At 39.8% G+C, this 21629-nt stretch overlaps 2 protein-coding genes across 2 annotated transcripts in view; both read right to left on the bottom strand.

Moving 5' to 3' along the window:
- Positions 1-11516, bottom strand: part of pgk1 (phosphoglycerate kinase 1) — a 28133-nt gene extending 16617 nt beyond the window's left edge. Inside the window, exons 1-6 of the mRNA XM_080435248.1 lie at positions 11350-11516; positions 5670-5720; positions 5428-5583; positions 4596-4740; positions 2441-2544; positions 1770-1889 (exon numbers count right to left, since the gene is read on the bottom strand). Of these exons, the coding sequence (XP_080291374.1) occupies positions 1770-1889; positions 2441-2544; positions 4596-4740; positions 5428-5583; positions 5670-5720; positions 11350-11414 (641 nt within the window). The 5' untranslated portion in view covers positions 11415-11516. The remainder of the gene's footprint in view (positions 1-1769; positions 1890-2440; positions 2545-4595; positions 4741-5427; positions 5584-5669; positions 5721-11349) is intronic.
- A 3336-nt stretch (positions 11517-14852) lies between these two features.
- On the bottom strand, positions 14853-18654 carry cox7b (cytochrome c oxidase subunit 7B). Its single transcript, XM_080435269.1, has 3 exons — positions 18549-18654; positions 16193-16308; positions 14853-15133 (listed from the first exon to the last, which is right to left on the bottom strand). Exons 1-3 carry the CDS (start codon positions 18583-18585, stop codon positions 15044-15046), a joined length of 243 nt encoding a protein of 80 aa, XP_080291395.1. The 5' UTR covers positions 18586-18654; the 3' UTR covers positions 14853-15043.
- Positions 18655-21629: the final 2975 nt, after the last annotated feature.

Here is a 21629-nt window from a genome sequence, read left to right as displayed (position 1 = left end):
CAGCCATGAGAGCAGCACCAACAATCTCACCATGTAACATCGAAGGTGAGGAAATCGACACCATGTCAAACAAACAACAAGAGACTTTGCCACAGCAGGAGGACAAGGCACAGAGAGCCACAGAGAGCATTTGAGAGCCACTGAACAGGGGAACCACCAGCCCAGTGGAGACCACTCAAAATGGACGTGAGCCACTGAACACTGGGACCCACCAGCCCAGTGGAGATCACTGTCAGAAATGCAAACCAAATGCACCCGTATGCCAAGTGAAGATGGAGGAAAGAGCCATGAAGACTGGAAAACTATATTCGATAACTAATGTGAACATATTTGTTCTTACTGCCTAATCTCTGGCATATCAACGTCTAGAAGGGTGAGATACAAGTAATCGGTGAAAGGCCATCCGTGGAATATCGGTAAATGAATCTGTGCTTAATTGTACAAAGTGGTGTGAGGCCATCCGGGAAAAAACGGTAAATAACTGTACGAACTGTACAAAGTCCTTAGAAGGAAACGTGTCAAAATCAATCCGTGAAAGGCGGTCCGAATTGGTAAATGAATCTGTATGGAGCCCTCAGTCTTGAGAAACAGAGATTTAACATACTAACAGATATAGATTTGACATTATGAGTGAGAGGCTTTCAAACCTAAAACAACCAGGTCTATTATTCTCTAATATGTTTCATGTGATATGTTTGATATTTATCTGAATTAATTAATATAGGAATTTTAGATAAAAGCTGATATCTAAAAAAAACAATTTGTCAACTGGGCATTGGCCATAAATGTGGAAATGTTTGTTTTGACTGCATAGTCTCTGGCCTTTTAACGTTTAGAAGGGAGAGAAGTATTGATACGCGTATCCACCCAAAACAATTAGCCGGCGTGCTAAGGGCCCTTTGCCTTGAAAAACAGAGATTTAACGTCCAACCAGATAAAAGATTTCACATATACTAAATTCTAGAAAATGAGATTGAGAGAGAGCTCTCAAATCCAAACAAGATCTACTTTGGATATTATTATTAGGTTAACGGCAGAGTCAGTGATGCCTTCTGTGTCAGTCAATTATGCATCAGTTATAAGTCGCACGTCCTGTCTCCTGATATTTTTGTCTGATTGATCATACAGTAAATGGTTGAGTAAATATATAGCTATATCAACATGTAGGTAGGAAAATGTCTATTGATTTGGCATTCTATAAATCACCTGTCGTATGTACATGAATATGATTATTCATGTACAAAAACAAAAAACTCTGGAATGTAATGGCTATTTCAGAATGCCAACCTGTTCTTCTATATTTCTGTACTATCTAACTCTATCTGAACCAAGGAGGTTTAAACTCACAGCAGGGGTTTTTAGTCAACTCAGTTACAGCTGTCAATCTAACAGCTGATCTGAATCCTTCATGCTATTCTCACTGTGTCAGCTATGTGTATTTGTGTAACTATGCTTGTGTCGCTTTTATCTTTAGTACATACCTTATATGGCTATTTAGAATTGCATCTGTGGTAAATGGTCTACTATAAGAACTGTGTGAGATGGGTGTTTGAGAGGCTTGTGCCCCGAATGGGCTGTTGGTCAGGCCAGGAGGCCTGGCTCTACCGATCTGTGTATGCTGTTGCGCTCTGCTGACATCTTCCTAATAAATGATCTAAAACTTCACCTGAATGGAATATTATTATTAATATTGCTATAACACTATGTATTGCTAGTCAAGCTGAACCTGTGATTGAACCTGTGATGTTTCAGTGACGGTCCGTTCTTACCCTCCCAGGATGGCCAGGAAGGGCCTGGCGGGTTTCTCCAGAGCCATGGCGAAGTAATCCAACTCCTTCTTCATCAGGAAGCCTGCTGCCTTCTGGGGAAGATTCACTCCTACCATGGAACTGAGGAGAGGAGAGATATAACTATGTGACTATGGATATCTCGGAGACAGGGGCTTCCAAAAGGAGTAGGGGGTCTGGTGGTTGGAGTTCAACACACCACGGAGAAACTAGGACCAACTAGCACCATACCACTCGCTCGTTGGTGTTTGTTCAATTATTTATTAAGTGCTACTACATGAAGTGTTACTTAGCGTGCGGTTTGCTGCACAAACACTCCTGTCCCTGATAATGATGTTAATGTAGCTGATTGATAATATATGCTGTAGATCCATCTCTTTAGTAGTGATTGTTTTTTTATTGGAATAGCAATTTTTCCAGTGCATACTGCAGGCTTTGTTGACGAGATTAGGCTCCACACATCATCCATAATTTAACGATATTATAATTATTTTAACATAATTTATTGATATTTTCATTCAAGCTCTCAGAATGTCTAATATAGGGAGGTGGCACTGCAGGGTAGAGCTTAGTGATCAGTCTATTATGACAACAGTGAAAGTTAATCGATGTAACATAACGCTGTGTGTGTGTGTGTGTGTGCGTGTGTGTACCTGTGTGCTCTGTGGGCGGTGCCGAAGGCATCGTTGACGTAAACGTCTCCCAGCTTAGAGAGAGACGCCCTGAAGGAGTCTATCTGCTCCTGGGATGCCTTGGTCTGATGGGAGAGAGACAGGCAGAGAGAGAGAGAGAGAAACTGTATTTAGAATTTAACAGCTAGAATTTCTCTTGCTCTTCGGAGAGTGAAAGACAGAAAGAAAGAAAGAACAGTAGTTTGTCTAACCTTTGACCTTTGGACCGCAGCCATCATTGTGTTTATAAAGTGTTAATATTGACCTGATTAACGTTATCAGTCTGCTGCAGGTTTACAACACTGAGTGTGTGTGTGTGTGTGTGTGTGTGTGTGTGTGTGTGTGTGTGTGTGTGTGTGTGTGTGTGTGTGTGTGTGTGTGTGTGTGTGTGTGTGTGTGTGTGTGTGTGGAGAGAATGTGCAGTCACGCAGTAGGAGAATGTTCATTTGTTTCACACACACGTTCTCACACAACGGTAAGTACTCCGTTTGATTAGGCGAGGGGCAATTTCAGTAACTCTGCGTTTTATATAACAGCCAGACCTGTGTTGCAAAATGCGGCTGTGTCCGTTTTTCTAAGATTATTTACAGATATTTTGTTGATAACGTAGGATAAACTAGGAAGCTTCCCATGGGATGCATCAACGGTGAGTTACTGATGAATTGAGTACAGTGGACCACAATTGAAACAAGTTATCAAACCTGCTAATAAAGTATTCAATCAAGTTGAATGTGTCTTTTCTCAATATACGTCAGGTTCAACATCTCTGACTTTGTGGTGGTCTGACTGCCACATTACACCGCTGGATCTGGTTCATGTTGACCTTTATAAGGCAAAATGTCACAGCTCTCTGGCTGGAGGTCACTGAAAGGTCAAGACAGATATTTAATGTCCTGAAATACCAGAGTCCAGTAAGGTTCAAAGGTCAATACTATTACTGTACAATTACTATTATTAGTACACTTACACCAGTACAACAGTATCAGAGTGAGGTTGTACTGGTCAGCTCCCAGCACAATAGTATCAGACTGTGGTTGTACAGGTCAGCTCCCAGTACAACAGTATCAGACTGTGGTTGTACCGGTCAGCTCCCAGTACAACAGTATCAGACTGTGGTTGTGCCAGTCAGCTCCCATTACAACAGTATCAGACTGTGGTTGTACTGGTCAGCTCCCAGTACAACAGTATCAGACTATGTGTACTGGTCAGTTTTAAAGTAAAAACAGGGAGTGGATTTGAGGTCAGATCGACTGTGTGAATGGTTCACTGCAGTCCTGCAGACATCATCATCATCAAAGTGTGACTCTGCATTCTGCGGGGACACTGCAATGACGTCATTAAAGTGTGACTCAGCATTCTGTGGGGAGACTGCAGCTGGCCTTTAAAAAAAAGGGACAATTGCTGAGTCACTGTCGCGTGATTATGAATCCCACCAATGTTATAGGATAGACCCGCCTTACCTGATTGGCTCCCTGGCAGGCATAGTTTTACTGAGGTTAGGGTTAAGTTTAGGTTTAGGCATAGTTGCAAAAACGAGAACTGTCAATCACAGCGACTACTGGCCAATCACAGCGGGTTCTGCCTAGAACTGTGGTGGGATCCATAATAACGTGCCACGTCACTGTCCTTCACAGTGAGGACAGGATTTCAAGGATACCAATTTTATCCAATCAGGACAGAGAACTCACACAGGATACACAAGTGAAATTGGAAGTGATGGCTCAAAGAAGTGAGCAGACAAAATTGGAACTGGAACTCTTATATAAATGGAAGCTGATAAATGGGTTCTCTCACCTGATTGGATAAAATTGGTATCCTGGTAAACTGAAGATGTATTTTCTGAAAATGTATTTTCTGTTTACTAAAGAGCTGGAGAGAGTTACTGAACAAACACTCTACAGCAATGATTACTATCACAATATAGAGCCATTTAACTCTTAATTTAACAAAAAAAAGATCACATCATCTTTCCTTTCCGTTGTGTGGATTGTTCCACTATGAGAACTGCTTTTCCTTTGTGGATCTCTCTCATTCATTCATTCATTCATTCAATCATTCATTCATTCTCACACACACACACACACATATAATCCTGATCCCCCCCACCCCCACCACACACACAGTCATGACAACGTACCTTGTTACCGGCAGCGTCCTTGCCCTTGCCCTCCTCGGCAACGTGGAACCTCAGGTTCTCCAACAGGATGACACTGCCGGTGGCGGGGCTAGCGCACGCCGCCTCCACGTCTGGACCGACGCAGTCCTTCAGGAAGGTGATATCCCTACCGGACACGGACACAAATATTGAATCATTTCAGAATTGCGATTACAACACCAAAGTTACCAAATCCGTTCTTGGTCAAATTATGTTCCATAATGCAACCAAATTATATTATAACGCCCAGATCTAAAATCGCCCCTAGCACCTGATGTAAAGAGTTGTGTGGTTTGGTTGTGAGGGGAAAACAATCGAGCGTACAGGAATAATAAATCAAACGCACCCTTTCCAAGCACGTGTGATCTGATCCTGTGTAGATTAAGGTTGGACCAAAATATTCCTAAGGGTACCGTGTTTTGTAGCCTAGACTCGTCGGAAATAAGCGCAGCAAGAGCCTTATGATCATTATTAGAATAGAATGGCCCAAATTGATTAACATTTCACGCACGCTTTGTATTGCGCTTTTCATAAAATTTGGATGCATTTGAAGAGAACAGCGCAGAATCTTTTAGTGGAACGCCGTACCGGTCCGAACCCTACCGGCCCACTTTCAGCCCTGGTGTTACCTGCCCAGCAGTGTTTTGAGTATAAAACAATAAGAATAGTAATAGTGCTCTACTCAGGTACCTGCCCAGCAGTGTTTTGAGTATACAAACAATAATAATAGTAATAGTACTCTACTCAGGTACCTGCCCAGCAGTGTTTTGAGTATACAAACAATAATAATAGTACTAGTACTCTACTCAGGTACCTGCCCAGCAGTGTTTTGAGCTCAGCAGCCACTGGTTCCAGGGAGTATTTGTCAGGCATGGGGCTTCCATCAGGACGACCCAGATGGGACATCAGAACCACAGCTTTCGCCCCGTTGTCCAAACAGTGTTTAATGGTTGGAACCGCTGCCTTGATCCTGATGACACACACGCACACATTATCATCTTCTTTCATTTAATCTGTGTAAACACTTTAACACTTTTTATTTAATTGTTTATTTACCTCTGGTTGTTGGTGATGTGTTGGTCCTTCATTGGAACGTTGAAATCAACCCTGTTAACACAAACACACTATTAAACAAACTAGTAAACTAACAACTAAACAAACTAGTAAACAAACAAACTTGTAAACAAACAAAACTCTTTAGTAAATAGAGAAATAAGACAGATTGACAGCAGTCTGCTCCTTCAGCCATTTACAACCTTATCTTCATATAATTGGTCCTCACAAATGCTCAGTATAAGATGACACCATTTATGTCTACTCACTCTGTGTCTCATTGGTGGACTGTGGACCAGTGACATCATCGGTAGGCAGGTTTGGTCATTTAAAAAAAAGATTTCAAACTACTTTTTATGAATGCAAGAACAATGGCTTCTATTCCAGCATGCTAACTTTCCAAGAATAGAAAGGCTGTAGTTTCTATCAGCTTAGAATCCCCGTCGATGATGTCACTGGTAGGCAGGTTTCTGAACTGTCCACAGTCCACCAATGAGACACAGAGTGAGTAGACAGGAATGGTGCCATCTCATAAAGAGCATTAGTGAGGACCAATTATATGAACATAAGGTTGAAAATTTGTGATGTGCTCCTTTAAGTCATTTAAGGTCAGCTGACATTAGTCCTGCCCCCCCGCTGTCCCTGGTTGGCAGTTAGACAATGATGGATCCTAATCCTCATTACAGTGGATTATTATGAACAGATCAGATTACAAACATTGTTCAATAAATAACTATCATATCTATGTATAATCCTGTATGTATAGTAAACAACAAACATTTCTCAATTGCTGTCAGAGCACTAGATGAGGATTTATACTGTACAGTATATATGCTCCTTGCACATTCCTCTGCTATTGATTAGATATGAGCTGACACACACACACACACACACACAGAACACCACTAAATGTAACCATATAGAATCCACAATAGATTAGCTATCAGCAGCGAATATGAACATGTTTGTTACATAACAGACCCCCCCCCCCCCCACACACACACAGTCTATTGTCGGTGTCTAGTCTTGACTATGGAGTATGTGAGTTTCATTGATTCAGTGCCAGAGGAATTCTATCCGGGCGTGATCTGAAATATCAACGGTGTCCACCGGCAGAACCAGAATAAAACCAGGATAAATCCAGTATAGAACCAGTATAAAACTAGTGTAAATTCAGCATAAAACCAAGCCAGTACCAGTGCCATCTCACCAACACAGCACATACAGTAATACTAATAATAAAAGTCCGGAATTCAAAATGTACTTGAGTAAAAGTACAAAAGTATTGGCATAAAAAAATATATACTTAAAAGTACCAAAAGTAAAAGTACTCATTATGCAGAATGTCCCAATTCAAGTTTTCAAATGTATAAATATATTTTGAAAATAGCCGATCTACAAGCTGAGGCATTGTGAGCTTGTAGATCGGCCATTTTCAAATGGCCGAAATATATATAGGGCTGAAGTGGTTAATGTGTGTTTTGTAATGATAATAAAAATCTACAAACTAGTAACTATAGTTTTGAAATAATTGTAGTGGAGTAAAAGTACAATATTTGCCTCTGAGATGCAGTGGAGTAGAAGTAAAAGTATTGGAAATACTCAAGTAAAGTACAAAAACCTCAGACGCAGACCAGTGATCCTGCCTGCCCCCAGGCAGGCAGAGAGGATCAATAAAAGGTCTATCTATGTTTTTTATCTCAGCAGAATGAATGGAGGGAGGAAGAGCAACAATGAAGTTGCACAATCAGGAAGTGAATCATGAATTAAAAGTTACAGATGTCTGCTTTGTATTGTGCAGATTGACAGTTATAGTGCTGCAACATGCAAAGATATCCTGTCTGTTCAGACACACTTCTCCACACAACATCAGTTTATCCTGCTACAACAGCAGCAAACACACATCCTTTACACTCAGTGTTCATTTCGTCGATTAAAACTACGACGAACATTCAATGTTCGTCGACTACCTTTTTTCACAGACCAAAAATAAATAAAAATCTAAGCTATGACGACTAAAACTATGACTATATATATATATATATATATTGACAATTTTGTCAACAAGTAAAAACTAGACAAAAATTTAGGGAGGGAGTAGTCTAGAAGAGATCCAGTAGAACTAAGACAAGTAATTTATGCTTGGTCGGGTGTTGCGCCCTGAAAATAGCCGATCTACAAGTTCACAACACGGGTGTGATGCATTGTGAACTTGTAGATCGGCAGGCAGATAAGAATAAATCAGGAATTACAACGCCATTATGGCCCGCCAACATACATTTTAGTCGACTAAAGAATACTGTAGATTTAGTTGACTAACAAAAAACATTTCAGATGACTAAAACTAAATAGAATTTCATTCAAAAGACTGAAGACTAAATCAAAATGTGCTCTCAAAATGAACACTGATCCTGTCTGACACTTCTCCACAGCATGTGCATCCTGCTACAACAGTAGGAAATTGCACTCGAGCTTAAAGTCCATCCAGTTAAAAGTGAACTTGGTGCTCTATTAACCTTCAAACCTTTCTCGGTAAAGAGCAAGAACCAACGGAGTCACGTGAACCTTGACCTTTCCCCACCGGCCCCCCTGAGCCTGTCGGACAGCAGCAGACCGACCCATGACAACCAGCTGAACCTTGACCTTTCCCCGTCGGCCCCCTGAATGTCGGACGGCAGACTGACCCCTGATATTTACAACAGTTTCAACAGTGTGCACATTAGCTGACCACTGCCGTGTGTATGTGTACAGTATATTATTATATTACAATATACAGTAAGATAACCAAGCACCACAACTAGAACTATCATTATGTGGCCTTCACAGTGGATGCTGTTCTGACATCCTTGACTTATAAATGTAACTATAAATATATCATTAAAAAATGTTTCTAAGTAAGTAATCCGTGGGGACCAATGGTTCCCAGTGGTAAAAAGTTACTAAGTACATAAGTACTGTACTTAAGTACAATTTTGAGGTATTTTTACTTTACTGGAGTATTTCCAATTAGTACTTTTACTTCTACTCCACTACATGTCAGAGGCAAATATTGTACTTTTACTCCACTACAATGACTTGAAAACTTGAGTTACTAGTTACTGTAGATTTTGATTATTATTACAAAACATACACTAACCACTTCAGCCCTATATGCATTTTGGCCATTTGATCAAGCTCGCGACGCATTGTGAGCTTGTAGATCTGCTATTTTCAAAAGATTTATTTTTGAAAACTTGTGAAATGGGACATTCTGCACAATGAGTACTTTTCCTTATGGTACTTTAAGTACCTTTTTTGCCAATACTTTTGTACTTTTACTCAAGTAAATGTTTAATTCCAGACTTTTAGTATTTCTACTTGCAGTATTGATACTTTTACTTAAGTAAAACATTTGAGTACTTTTTCCACCACTGTTCCTGAGCCATGTCTATCTCCTGTTTCTGTAGAGTGAGGCAGCTTGATGCACAAGTACATCCCCTGGACATGACGTTAGTACTGTATGTTCCCATTTTACAGCCCATAAACCATAAAGGGCACAAATCTTCATCAAATATTAAAGTTCCCATGTCATTTATACTTAATTCTAGGATACGTGACCATATCACAAGTCACAACCATCTTAGCTTTTCTCTCCTGCTTATCTGTTAAGTTTCAGAATGGATTTGAGCATTTTAGCGATGACTTAAATTCCTGCAAGGCCCCAGTGTCTGATAAACGCAGCTACATTTCAGACATTCTGGTCCCATGTGAGCCTATATGCAGCCTTACATCCTACTAAAACTGCCCTCATTACCCGAGGGCCTCTAGGCTTTGGAACAGCCTACCTGAGGGCCCTTATAGGCTTTGGAACACCCTACCTGAGGGCCCTTATAGGCTTTGGAACACCCTACCTGAGGGCCCCTAGGCTTTGGAACAGCCTACCTGAGGGCCCTTATAGGCTTTGGAACACCCTACCTGAGGGCCCCTAGGCTTTGGGAGGCCCTACCCGAGGGCCCCTAGGCTTTGGAAGGCCCTACCTGAGTGCCATAGGCTTTGGAACGCCCTACCTGAGTGCCATAGGCTTTGGAACGCCTTCCCTGAGTGCCATAGGCTTTGGAACGCCTTCCCTGAGTGCCATAGGCTTTGGAACGCCCTACCTGAATGCCATAGGCTTTGGAACGCCCTACCTGAGCGCCTTCCTGAGTGCCATAGGCTTTGGAACGCCCTACCTGAATGCCATAGGCTTTGGAACGCCCTACCTGAATGCCATAGGCTTTGGAACGCCCTACCTGAGTGCCATAGGCTTTGCAACACCCTACGTGAGGGCCCTTATAGGCTTCCGTAGGCCCTATCTGAGGGCCCTTATAGGCTTTGGTAGGCCCTACCTGAGGGCCCTAATAGGCTTTGGTAGGCCGTACCTGAGAGCCCCCCTATGCTTTGAAACACCCTCCCTGAGGGCCCCAAGGAGTTTGAGTGGACTCCGGTAGGGCATATTACATTATATTACTGTATGCCGTCTCTTACCACTGCCATTCTCATGAATATTTTGTATTATCTGTCCTGGTTGTATATGTGATGTAATGCATCCGATATATTTCCACACTCCTTTTGTTTTCCTTACTATTCCTTGCATCTCTAAAAAAACTACAAATGGATGCTTGTGTGAAAAATAATTTCAGCTACTGTGTTACGCCTGTAAACCTGTGATGACAATAAAGCTGCATTTATGAATCTAAGATTACAGTACATCATGTACAGAGTAGGGTGAGGATACTGCACTTCCATCCATCCATGCATCATCTGGCTGGAAGCACGTAGCAGCAGCACAACGTGACTGAAATCAAACACACTTCCTGTGTGTGTGTGTTAAGCAACACAACGACCACTATGATGTAACATTAACTCATCTAACTAGAACTGTCAATGTAACTCATGTATTATAACACTAATGTTAACTCTATGGTAGACATGGAACAGTAACTGTATCATCAATCATGTCTACCGTTGCATTTCATTTGACAAGATGCTAGCCACGGTTCACGTGACGCTGGTCTGTCACAAGCGTCATGAAACCACTTGTCCCTGGTTTTTGAATGGTCTCAATTTACAACCCGTGCTAACCCCACGGCCACGGAAGTTACAAGTTAAAACGCCCGGGTCTAAGTACCAGTATCAGCCGTATTATTCAATAAAAAGCATTTCAATTCGATCGGTGGCCATTTTCTCATAATGTTCCACATATGCGTTCAACTACGCGACCCTATCGGTTGGGAGGTGTATTGCAATCTGATACATTATAACTCTATGAGAAAATGGCCACCGATCGGATTAAAATGTTTTTTATTGAACGATACAGAAAATTCGGGTACTTAGACCAGGGCACTTTAACTAAAGTACATCCGTAACTTTGGGGTCAGCACTTTATATTTGAAATCTGAACGTATATGTAGATGTATGGGTTATAAATGGAGACCATACAAAAACCAGGAACAAGTGGTTTTCATGTTTCAGGGCTAACAAGATGTCCACTTCATCTGCATCTCATGTTTGTATTTGATAAATCCACACATTAAAAAAAGAATTCTCAACTTAATATTCATGAAACAATTAATGATAAAACTATTACCAAAAAAAAGGAAAAAAAGACTAAAACAATCAAACTATACGTTACATCATGCATGTTTAATATTGAATGAAACGTTACCTCATGATGACTCGTTTTCCGTTGACATTCACCTTGTCCAGGGTCAGTTTGGTGGACAGAGACATAGTGGCAGGTCCTGCTAGGTAGTATTACTAGTTATAAACTGGGTTTTTAGTGGTATTACTGTGAGATCCTGCTGATCCTGAACAGAGTGAGGTGACCTCCACTCTGACGGGGAAACATACTGCAGGGGGCGGGGCTTAGACAGCGTTGCCATGTCCGCTTTTTTTGTACTATCGCTTGTTATTTTTTTAGGCTTGTTGGTAAATATAGTTTTTTTGGGGGGTGGTAAATATGTTTTTTTTTGGGGGCTTGCTGATAAATATAGTTTTTTTGGTGGGGGGCTTGTTTTTTTTTTTGACTTGTTTCTAAAGTGTAGTTGCTTTTTTGGGCTTGTTTCCTTCTGTCGTTTTAACCAAACATTTTTATGTCAAGGACCCCAAATGAATATGTATTTGTCTGAAAATATTTTATGGCAGGGGACCCCCATACAAATATTTGTGTTGTTAAAATGATTTTTAAATCACATTTTCTCCAAAATTTCTTTGAAAATAGCATATCTACAAGCTCACAACGCGTTGCATCACGACGCGTTGTGAGCTTGTAGATCGGCTATTTTCAAATAGCCACTGCGGCTTTATAGTCACTTCTTTTGGGCTTGTTTTCCCAGACCTGGATGCTTATTTCTCTCGCCAGATCTGGCAACACTGGCCTTCGAGGCTCTACCCCGCCTGCTGGTTGGTGGAGAGAGTGGGCCGGGCGATTGACGCAGACGCGCAGCAATTGGCTGAGTTTGGTGTCATTTATGACTTAAGAGTATTTATGGAAAAAGCACATGGGGTATTTTTATGCCTTGAAAATGAAAAGCATTTTACAACCTAGTGTGGAGTAGAGACACCTACTGGTTGACAAGTAGTACTGCCTGAAACTCACTATCTCAGTTACAGTAAAGACATTATTATCATTAGACATTATTATAGTTGCAGTTACAGTCAGTGGTGGAAAGTAAGTAAGTACATTTACTCAAGTACTGTAGGCCTACTTAAGTACAATTTTGAGGTAGGCCTACTTTTACTTTACTGGAGGATTTCCAATTAGTAATAGTGTACTCCACTACAATTATTTGACAAGTTTAGTTACTAGTTACTTTGTAGATTTGGATTACTATTACAAAACATACATTAACCACTTCAGCCCTATATACATCTACAAGCTCACAATGCGTCGCATTGTGAGCTTGTAGATCTGCTTTTTTCAAAAGATTTTATATATATTTTATACATTTGAAAACCTGTGAATTGGGGGACCTTCTGCGTAATGAGTACTTTCTACTTTTGGTACATTTTGATACCAATACTTTTGTAATTTTGATCAAGTACATTTTTAATTCCGGACTTTCACTTGAAAGAGTATTTCTACATTGCAGTATTGATACTTTTACTTAAGTAAAACAATTTAGTACTTTTTCCACCACTGGTTAGTTACATTATCAGACACTATTAACCAGCCAGGTCAACTATCTTGCCCTAGCCTTGATGACCATGCAGTCTTATGCTATGGTAAAATGTAATTTAGATAGCATGTTATTTAGACAGATGTCAGGTTCATTTGTTTACCTGGCATCCTAGTTTCTACACTTTCAATGTACAGATTATTTATTTTTAGATTGTATATTATTTAGACTGATGCTAGGTTCTTGGTTTACCTGTGATCCTAGATTACTGAGGCACTATCTCTCTGCATTCTATGTATGTGTTTACCTTGTTCATTGTACAGTAAGTCACTCTGGATAAGTGTCTGATAAATGCCTACATTGTAAATTGTAACCAGAGTGACATAAGGCCAGGCACCAATAGTCACAACTCCTTGCAACAAAACAGTTTTAAAGCCATTCCACACCAATGCAACTCCTTGCAACTGCCATTAGGGATAATGGTTGCACTTAGAACATGTTGCAAGAAGTTGCATTGGTGTGGAATGGCCTTACAAGTATAAGATCAGAGTAAACATGAAACAGGGTAAACGGTCATGTAAACTGTGCAAAGAAAATAATAAAATGATAAAAACAAGGTAAACAATGACCCTAACATCTCTCTGAACAACAAATAACACATCTGTGTAACTCTCATCCATCAAAAGATAAGCAACAAGAAGTCATACAAGGAGAGGTGAGTGCTAGGGGGTTACAGGTTCACCTTACACCTGTAATCCTGTGACGTGATCAAGTAGATTCCGAGTCTGAAGGTGAGTTTTCCCCACCGGCTGGTGTGCTACATTTTCTCTCTACTCCTATCAGGAATATTTGACATATTTCTATCCTTATTTTCTCTACACTTGTGACGTGACAATAAAAGTGATTGTGATTCAAACATGAGGACATTAGTATTATTAGGACATTGCCAGTATGACCTACGACCAGCGTTGTCTGCAGACATCAAAACTTAACTGTAACACTTAACTCAATACAGTGCTATATTTAACAACAAACCAATATCAGTGCACTTTAAATGCTAGGTCCATTTATGATGCAAGTTAAACACATGGTAAATCTATCAGATGTCTATCAGATGTTTTTACTTTTAGTACAGTTTGGATCCTTTCTAGTTAAACTTTAAATGAAGTTATGTCAACAGCGAATAGAAGAGAATAATCCAGGCTGGTCTACTCAATTTGACATATTGGGTTGAAACTTTATAAGCTAAAAAAGAAATTAGTCAAGAATAGTTAATGCTAATGATATTGTGGCACTCTTTGATGTTTCATTATGCCCAGGCCCTTTGCATTTCATTTGAGTTGTGGAAGTAACACAAAAGTAAGGCAAATGTAATAATTAATGTTATTACATTTAGCTCTATATTATAGCTATTTAACACTTACTGAACAAACACTCTATAGCACTCTATAGCAATGATTACTATCACAAGATAGTGCTTTAACCTGTTTGAACCACAACAATAACTTACCCTACCTTTAATAATAACTAGAATTGTGTGCATACTTCAGGGCCTCAGTGATAACTAGTATTGACACAGAGGTACCTTTTTTATTAATTGTATATTAGACGAACATGTAAACAGCACGACGGTACAATAAAACAGTGGTTCTCAACCTTTTGCGTCTCAGGTCCTTATTCTATCCTCACTCCTACAGGATATGTAAAGGAAAGTACATCTATATTAGCCTAGATATGTTGAGCGTGTGGATTTGATTTGAGCTCTATAACTCTTTGAAATTTGAACCTATAATCCACACATGTATTCTGAATTTGAAAAAAAGTTAAGTCAGAGAAAAAACATCCACATACGTGTCCATCGGCAGTTGCCTTCTTTGACTTCAAATGTCAATCACATGTATGAATATTTTATGCAGTTACAATGGTCAATGCACACACGTGTACTGTAGATCGCATTTAACGAGTGCAGCCTATTTACGGTTGCAATGACCTCTCGGTCAGAACATAACACTGTACCTTTAATCCTGATAATTCACACGAGAAGCAAACATCTCAATTAAAGTTTAATTATTATGATACAGTAACATGACATTCTTCTGTACAACCACAATGTTTTATGAAGGTGTCAGAATGTTTTATATGATAAAACATCACAATAAGGTTTTATGTGTTATTATAGAGGACAGCAGGGACAGGGGGTCTTGGTCTAGTCATGTGGGGTGGTCCAGAGGTTAGGGGTCATCACTCCTCGGCCTCAGGCTCCCTCCAGGGTTTGGGCATGACCTTACCGACCGGTGACAAGTTCCACGTGATGCCCGTCTGTGTGATCACCTGCCAATCACACAAACAATACATTTAGAGCCTGTGACTAAATAATAATCACATTGGATTCATTGGAAGGTTCTTCTAGCTTTTGGACACACAAGGTTTCCACCGACAATCTGTGTGGGTGTGTGTGTGTGTTAAAGGTTGGGCGATATGCCAAAATATTCCTATCAGTCACCGTCAGCCCAAAGAACGCAGATTGCCGATATATTGGCGCAAGAAAATTAATTAATGTCTTTTAAAGCTCAATTTATACTTCGCCGTACGCTGTACGACAAAGTATAAATTTGGCTGTAACACTTGCCGTGTCAGTATTGGGTTACTATAGTAACGTGGTGTGACTGCGCACTGTCAATGAACTGAGACTAGACCACTGTATTTCTTCTCTTTGACCAAAACTAGTTTAGACAATGAACATGAAACTAATCACTTCCATAGGATATTACTTTCAGGACTAAGCTAAGATCCCAGGCTAGGAGATGAAGTGAAGTTGAAGCAGAGAAGCCGACCGCAGTTTGCACCATGGACAGCAACGTATATAGGCATAACACACATCCAAGTTTCCTTTGTTGTCTTTTTAATCAGACGGACATAATAATAAATCGTGCCGCTGCGGGATAATCGGCCGGTCCGATCGCCCCCAGTTGTAGCCTAGGTTCATCGGAAATCGGTGCAACAAGAACGTGCCTTATAATCGTTATTAGAACCCAAATTGATTAGCATTTCGTGCACGCTTTGTATTGCACTTAACATTTAATGTGGCTATATCTTAAGATTTGAATTCTCGAGGAGGCAGACCATTACATTTGCAAAATAACATGACAAACATCACCCCCCAAAAAAGTTGCCAATATATTCGCCTTATTGTCCAACCTTAGTGTGTGTATTCAGCCTCCCTCCCCTGAGCAATTAACGGTTACAAAAAGATCAAAATTATAGATGTATAATATAATGATGTTAAATATGACCATGTACATTATTATATACATTAATATCCTGTATAGATCAGTATGTGTAAATGATATAATCATCATCAAAACATGGTACATTGTACTTTTAACTCACATAACTCCAGACACCCACACAGAACGCCAGTCCTCCAACCAGCAGTCCATTGCCATACTTGTGGTGGAAGTTGGTGGGCGCTGTGGAGCCGTGCCTCACCTGGCGCACAGCCTGACCTGTAAACACACAAATCACCATCATAAAAACATCTCCTGGAACACTCTTCCAACCAAAGAGCAGATATATGGTGAACTGACGGCAATAACATCGACCGTAGCACATCGAAGAGCAATGTTTGCTGGTCACTGCTACCGTTCCAAGGATCAAGTAATATCGGATATAGAGCAGTGGTTCTCAACCAGTGGTCCTTGAGGGGGTTCCAGGTGGTCCCCAGCTAAATGATGGGAGAGTTGGTAACCAAATGGACCCTTATAGATCTTTAACTCTTGGGAGTGTAAAATGAAACCAAATGGACCCGTACATCTGCATTGCTTAATTAAATAATTGTTATTTTGATCAACGTTTGCCTGTTATCTCTCCTATGGTACCACATCAATACAGCATGGAATTGTGGACAAAATCGTATCCAACGACAACAAAATATTCGAAGTCTTGGGTCTGAGAGTCTAAATTTCATCAAATGGTGAATCCGTGGCTCAAATGCCGAATAAATAATGGACCTTGATATGAGAAGGGTTGAAAACCACTGATCTAGAGGAACCAGGCCTCATACATATCCTGATTCAATCTCCAGGGACACAGCCAGGACTTGCATTCCAAGAACTGGGAGCAGCAATGGCCGACAGGACCCGGCAGAAAGATGTGGCATCTAGGATCTCGACGACAGTCGAAGGATGATGATATATTATATGAAAAATGTATATAGGCATATATTTTGAATACAAGAACGGTCTCCCCAGGTCAAATCCGGGGGGGGGGGGATTTACGATTCTGACGAAGCTGAGTCGGCTGAAGCAGACTTTACCAACGTTCGGCACAGTGACTCACTCGCCTGAGCTCGCTCGGCGGTGCCTCTCGTGGCGTTTTCGCCCCTAAACACGCTCGCCCCGTTTCTTTATGAACTTAACAATGTTAGGGGCTGTAGTCTGTTCTCACCAAGCGAGGCGAGCGTTCCACACCGGCGGGGCGTGCGGTCCGCTGAACAAATGTGGGCGAGCGTGTTTTGGGGACGAGCGTACCGGTTACCTATATTTTCACTCTACTCATCAGGAATATTTGACCCATTTCTATCGTTATTTTCTCTTCTCTGAAAACTACAAATGATGGAGTTTTGTGCAAAAATTATTTGACCCACTTCTTTACACTTGTAAACCTGTGATGTGACAATAAAAGTGATTGTGATTCAAAAATTTCAAGAGGACATTATTATTACTACTATGCCAGTATGAGCTACGATCAGCGCTATTTAACACTAACAAACCAATATCACTGCACTTTAAATGCCATTTATGATGCCAGTTAAACACATAGTAAATCTGTCAGACATTTAGTACAGTTTGGATCTTTTCTAGTTAAACTTTAAATGAGTTCTGTCAACAGTAGCCTCGATCTCCAGGCTTTTATTGTTTAGTTTTGCTAAAAAATGTCAACAGTGAATAGAAGAGAATAATCCAGGCTGGTACACTCAAACTTGACATATTGGGTCGAAACTTTATAAACTAGAAATTTGCAACCAAAAATAAACATGAAATGAAAAGTGCAAGACTAACTAATCTAATATGCAATACTGTCAATGAAGCTAGCAGAACGTGTTTTCTGTATTCCAGAATCTAAACCTAGAAAGTAACAAAAGTTTTCAAATAATTGTAGGAGTAAAAGTACAATATTTGCCTCTGGGATGTAGTGGAGTAGAAGTAAAAGTATTGAAACATTGGAAATACTCAAGTCAAAATACCTCAACATTTTACTTAAGTACAGAACTTGAGTAAATGTACTTGGTTACTTTACACCACTCATTAAATACAAATTTATATCATTTTAGATGAATAGTATTAATATTACTACTTAATAATAGTCTTAGTATGCAAGACTTTCCCATTATGACCAGTCAGGTTCCAAAGCTGCATAACAAGGTGCCAGGTTATCTGAGGACAACACTCACTGATATGCCTGTATCTTCTACAGTCAACACTAACACTCCATTTACCTGTTCAACTAAAACACACTGACAGCAATAATTCAACAATTACATCAATTAACGGCTTCATGAATCCATTTAAATGACTTGTTGGCGTGTTATTGTCCAGTTTTAGTTTGGAGGAGGCTACATGCTAACGGGCTAACCTTGTGGTCAAGGGGAGACACGCTTATGACGCATATATGTTAAAACAAACACTACTGACATTAAAACAATGTTTAATTAGTTTAATAAGGTTTAATTCATGGGTTTTCTCACCAGAAAGGTTCCCTGCTGCTTTAACCAAACGGAACATGATGAAGAGCGTTCTGATACCCTTGAAACCAGCGGAAGAGATAATATGGCCGACAGGAAAATGCGTCACATACATATATAGAGTGGTGGGAAGTAACTAAGTACATTTACTCAAGTACTGTACTTGAGTCATACCTCTATGACTTGAGTACAATTTTGGGGTATTTTTTTTTACTTTACTGGAGTATTTCCCAATTTTCTGTACTTTTACTTCTACTCCCACTACATTTCAGAGGCAAATATTGTATTTTTTACTCCACTACAATCATTTGACAACTTTATTTTATTTAGTTACTTTAACCACTTCAGACCTACTTTAACCACTTCAGCCCTATATATATTTCGGCCATTTGAAAATAGCAGATCTACAAGCTCACAATGCGTCGTGATGCAACGCATTGTGAGCTTGTAGATCTGCTATTTTCAAAAGATTTCTTTTGGAAAACTTGTGAAATGGGACATTCTGCACAATGAGAACTTTTACTTTTGGTACTTTAAGTACTTTTATGCTTTTACTCAAGTACATTTAGAACTCCGGACTTTTACCTATGACTTTTACTTATTAACGATGTTTCTACGTTGCAGTATTGATACTTTTACTTAAGTAAAACATTTGAGTACTTTTTCCAACACTGCGTCCGGAGTATGCGCACAAAAAAAAGAACAGATCTACAAGCTATGGACGCGTCAAGCAGCAATGCGTCCATAGCTTGTAGATCTGTTCCTTTTTTTGGCGGAGCGATGGGAATATGACCGGGGATCAAATCTGGCATATCCGGCCTAGAACGGATACGGAAACGCTAAAGTGGTGTGAGCCCAAATAACCGGATACAGTAGGCGGTATCTAGACCGGATGTGACCACTACCACAGATACTGAAAGTAAACTTAATGTTTATAATGAATGTTTAAAATGATGATGTCATATGTAACAAATAATATATATTATTACATTGTATAAAAGAATAATATATATAATTATATTATAATAAATATAATATGTAAATCTTTAGTATGAGGTTCTTTAGGCGGAGTGGTCTAAGGCGCCAGACTCAAGGATTCTCTCCTTCTGGTAAACCGGGACTTCTGGTCTCCGATTGGAGGCGTGGGTTCAAATCCCACTTCTGACAAAGATATTTTATTGTGTTTACAAATAAACACTTCTGACATACATGTTTTTATTGTGTTTACAAATAAACACTTCTGACATACATGTTTTTATTGTGTTTACAAATAAACACTTCTGACATAGCCTACATGTTTCTATTGTGTTTGCAAATAAACATTTCTGACATACTGTATGTTTTGAACTCTTAAAGAGTGGTTCATAATGGTTTAACTTCTATCTAGACCAGGGAGGGATCTTCAACATTTTCAGTCTAACCCCATCCCTCAAAAAATGCAGTTCGCTAGGCTCATTCAAAACAGCCCTAAAAACTCATCTTTCTGGAGGCCAAAAGAGTAGCTAGTACCAGTTTCCCTGTAGACAGACGACCCCCCCCCCTCCCCTTTTTTTGTATACATTTTTTATTTTTCATGCTTTTTTTTTGTACATAGTGGTATTTTTTTCTCTGTATTTTTATGTTGATTTTTGAACTGTTTGGTTGCTACTATATATGTCTATGAAATTAATTCAAGGACCCCAACGGAAACAAGTCCGCAAGGACTTTTTTGGTCGGACCTTTTAGACAAAAGTATTATAAATGTAATGTGTTGTTTTACATTCTTTTGCCTAATAAAAATGTCAATCAATCAATCAATCAATCAAGTGCTGTCATAGACTTGTTTGACAGCACTATCATCAGTATATGTTGGATTCATGTCAATGTGTATTTTCAGACATTTAACGACTTAAACCAATAGGCCTACTTGGTAAACTTGACCTTTCACTCTGTACTTTCCCCCTACACCAAACCTTTTTGCCGAAAATAGCCGATCTACAAGCTCACAACGCCTTGCGCTGCGAGGCGTTGTGAGCTTGTAGATCTGCTATGTTTGGCTAAAGTTCCACTCAGAATAAGGATGCTCAAGTGGGTTCAAGTGGTTAATGTAAAAAAAATAAAAAATCCTATCACACAAAGATTTGGCCTTTGGCGGCCCCCTGTAGTAACTCTGAGGACCCCGTGTCCCCGGGTCCCAGACCCCCTGTTGAAGACCTCTGAACTAGACTATGAACTATGAAGCATCAACAGTGAAACTTAAAACTTGTGTTTGATCTGTAAATCTGCACCAGTCTATTAAAATCTAACATTCTGCTTAGTTTGACAGTAAATTGTTGAATTAATGTTATGTTTTATGCTGTGGCTCAGGAGGTAGAGCAGGTCGTCCAATGATCCGTGGGTCAGTGGTTCGAATCCCGGCTCCTCCTGTCCACATGTCGAAGTGTCCTTGCTTGGGCAAAACACTGAACCCTACATGCCTCCAATGATTCGGTCGGCGCTAGCGTGCCACCATTGGTGTGTGATTGTGGGAAAAGTGGGGACGCTGGCGTCGACTGTTCGCCGCTCCACCTCTCAATGCCCCCCCCTATATGAATGAATGAACCATTGTAAAGCGCTTTGAGTAAGTTTGAGTACTTAGAAAAGCGCCATAACAATGCTATTCATCATTATTATTAGTATGTTTTCAAACGTTTGTTAAACCCTAGAGGATTCAAACCACACATTGTCACGTGTAATTCCTGAGATTGCCACTTGGGGCCAGTAAAAACTAACGTATTTTTTTCTTTTTGCATTTTATTTATCCTTTTTATGTAGGTTAACTAATCTTAATGGATACTGCTATTTTCGGAACGGCATTTTAGTAATTTTTGTAACAGTGAAATGTTGTGATGCTGCTCTGTACTGCTCTCCACACTAAAATAGTTTATATAAAGCATCCAACTATAATCTTTAATATCTCTTGAGTCATTACATTGGCTATGCAATAAAAAATGTCATGAATTATTTCATAAAAGATGACGAGAAGCAGCAATAATTAGAATCACAACAACTGACTCCATTATAAGATTTATTTATCAATTTTATCAAAATATTAAACAATACAAT

The sequence above is a fragment of the Gymnoscopelus braueri genome (assembly GCF_963280865.1).
Source record: "Gymnoscopelus braueri genome assembly, chromosome: 8".
NCBI lineage: Eukaryota > Metazoa > Chordata > Actinopteri > Myctophiformes > Myctophidae > Gymnoscopelus > Gymnoscopelus braueri.
Note: the sequence above shows the minus strand (reverse complement) of the source record. Positions and strands in the feature narration are given on the sequence as shown.

Excerpts from the sequence above, each read along its gene's own strand:
- cox7b (XM_080435269.1), bottom strand. The coding sequence starts at position 18,585 with ATGTTCCGTTTGGTTAAAGCAGCAGGGAACCTTTCTG. Across the intron at positions 16,309-18,548 it reads AGCAGCAGGGAACCTTTCTG|GTCAGGCTGTGCGCCAGGTG; the intron begins GTGAGAAAACCC and ends GTGTGTTTACAG. Across the intron at positions 15,134-16,192 it reads GTGTGGGTGTCTGGAGTTAT|GTGATCACACAGACGGGCAT; the intron begins GTGAGTTAAAAG and ends TGTGATTGGCAG.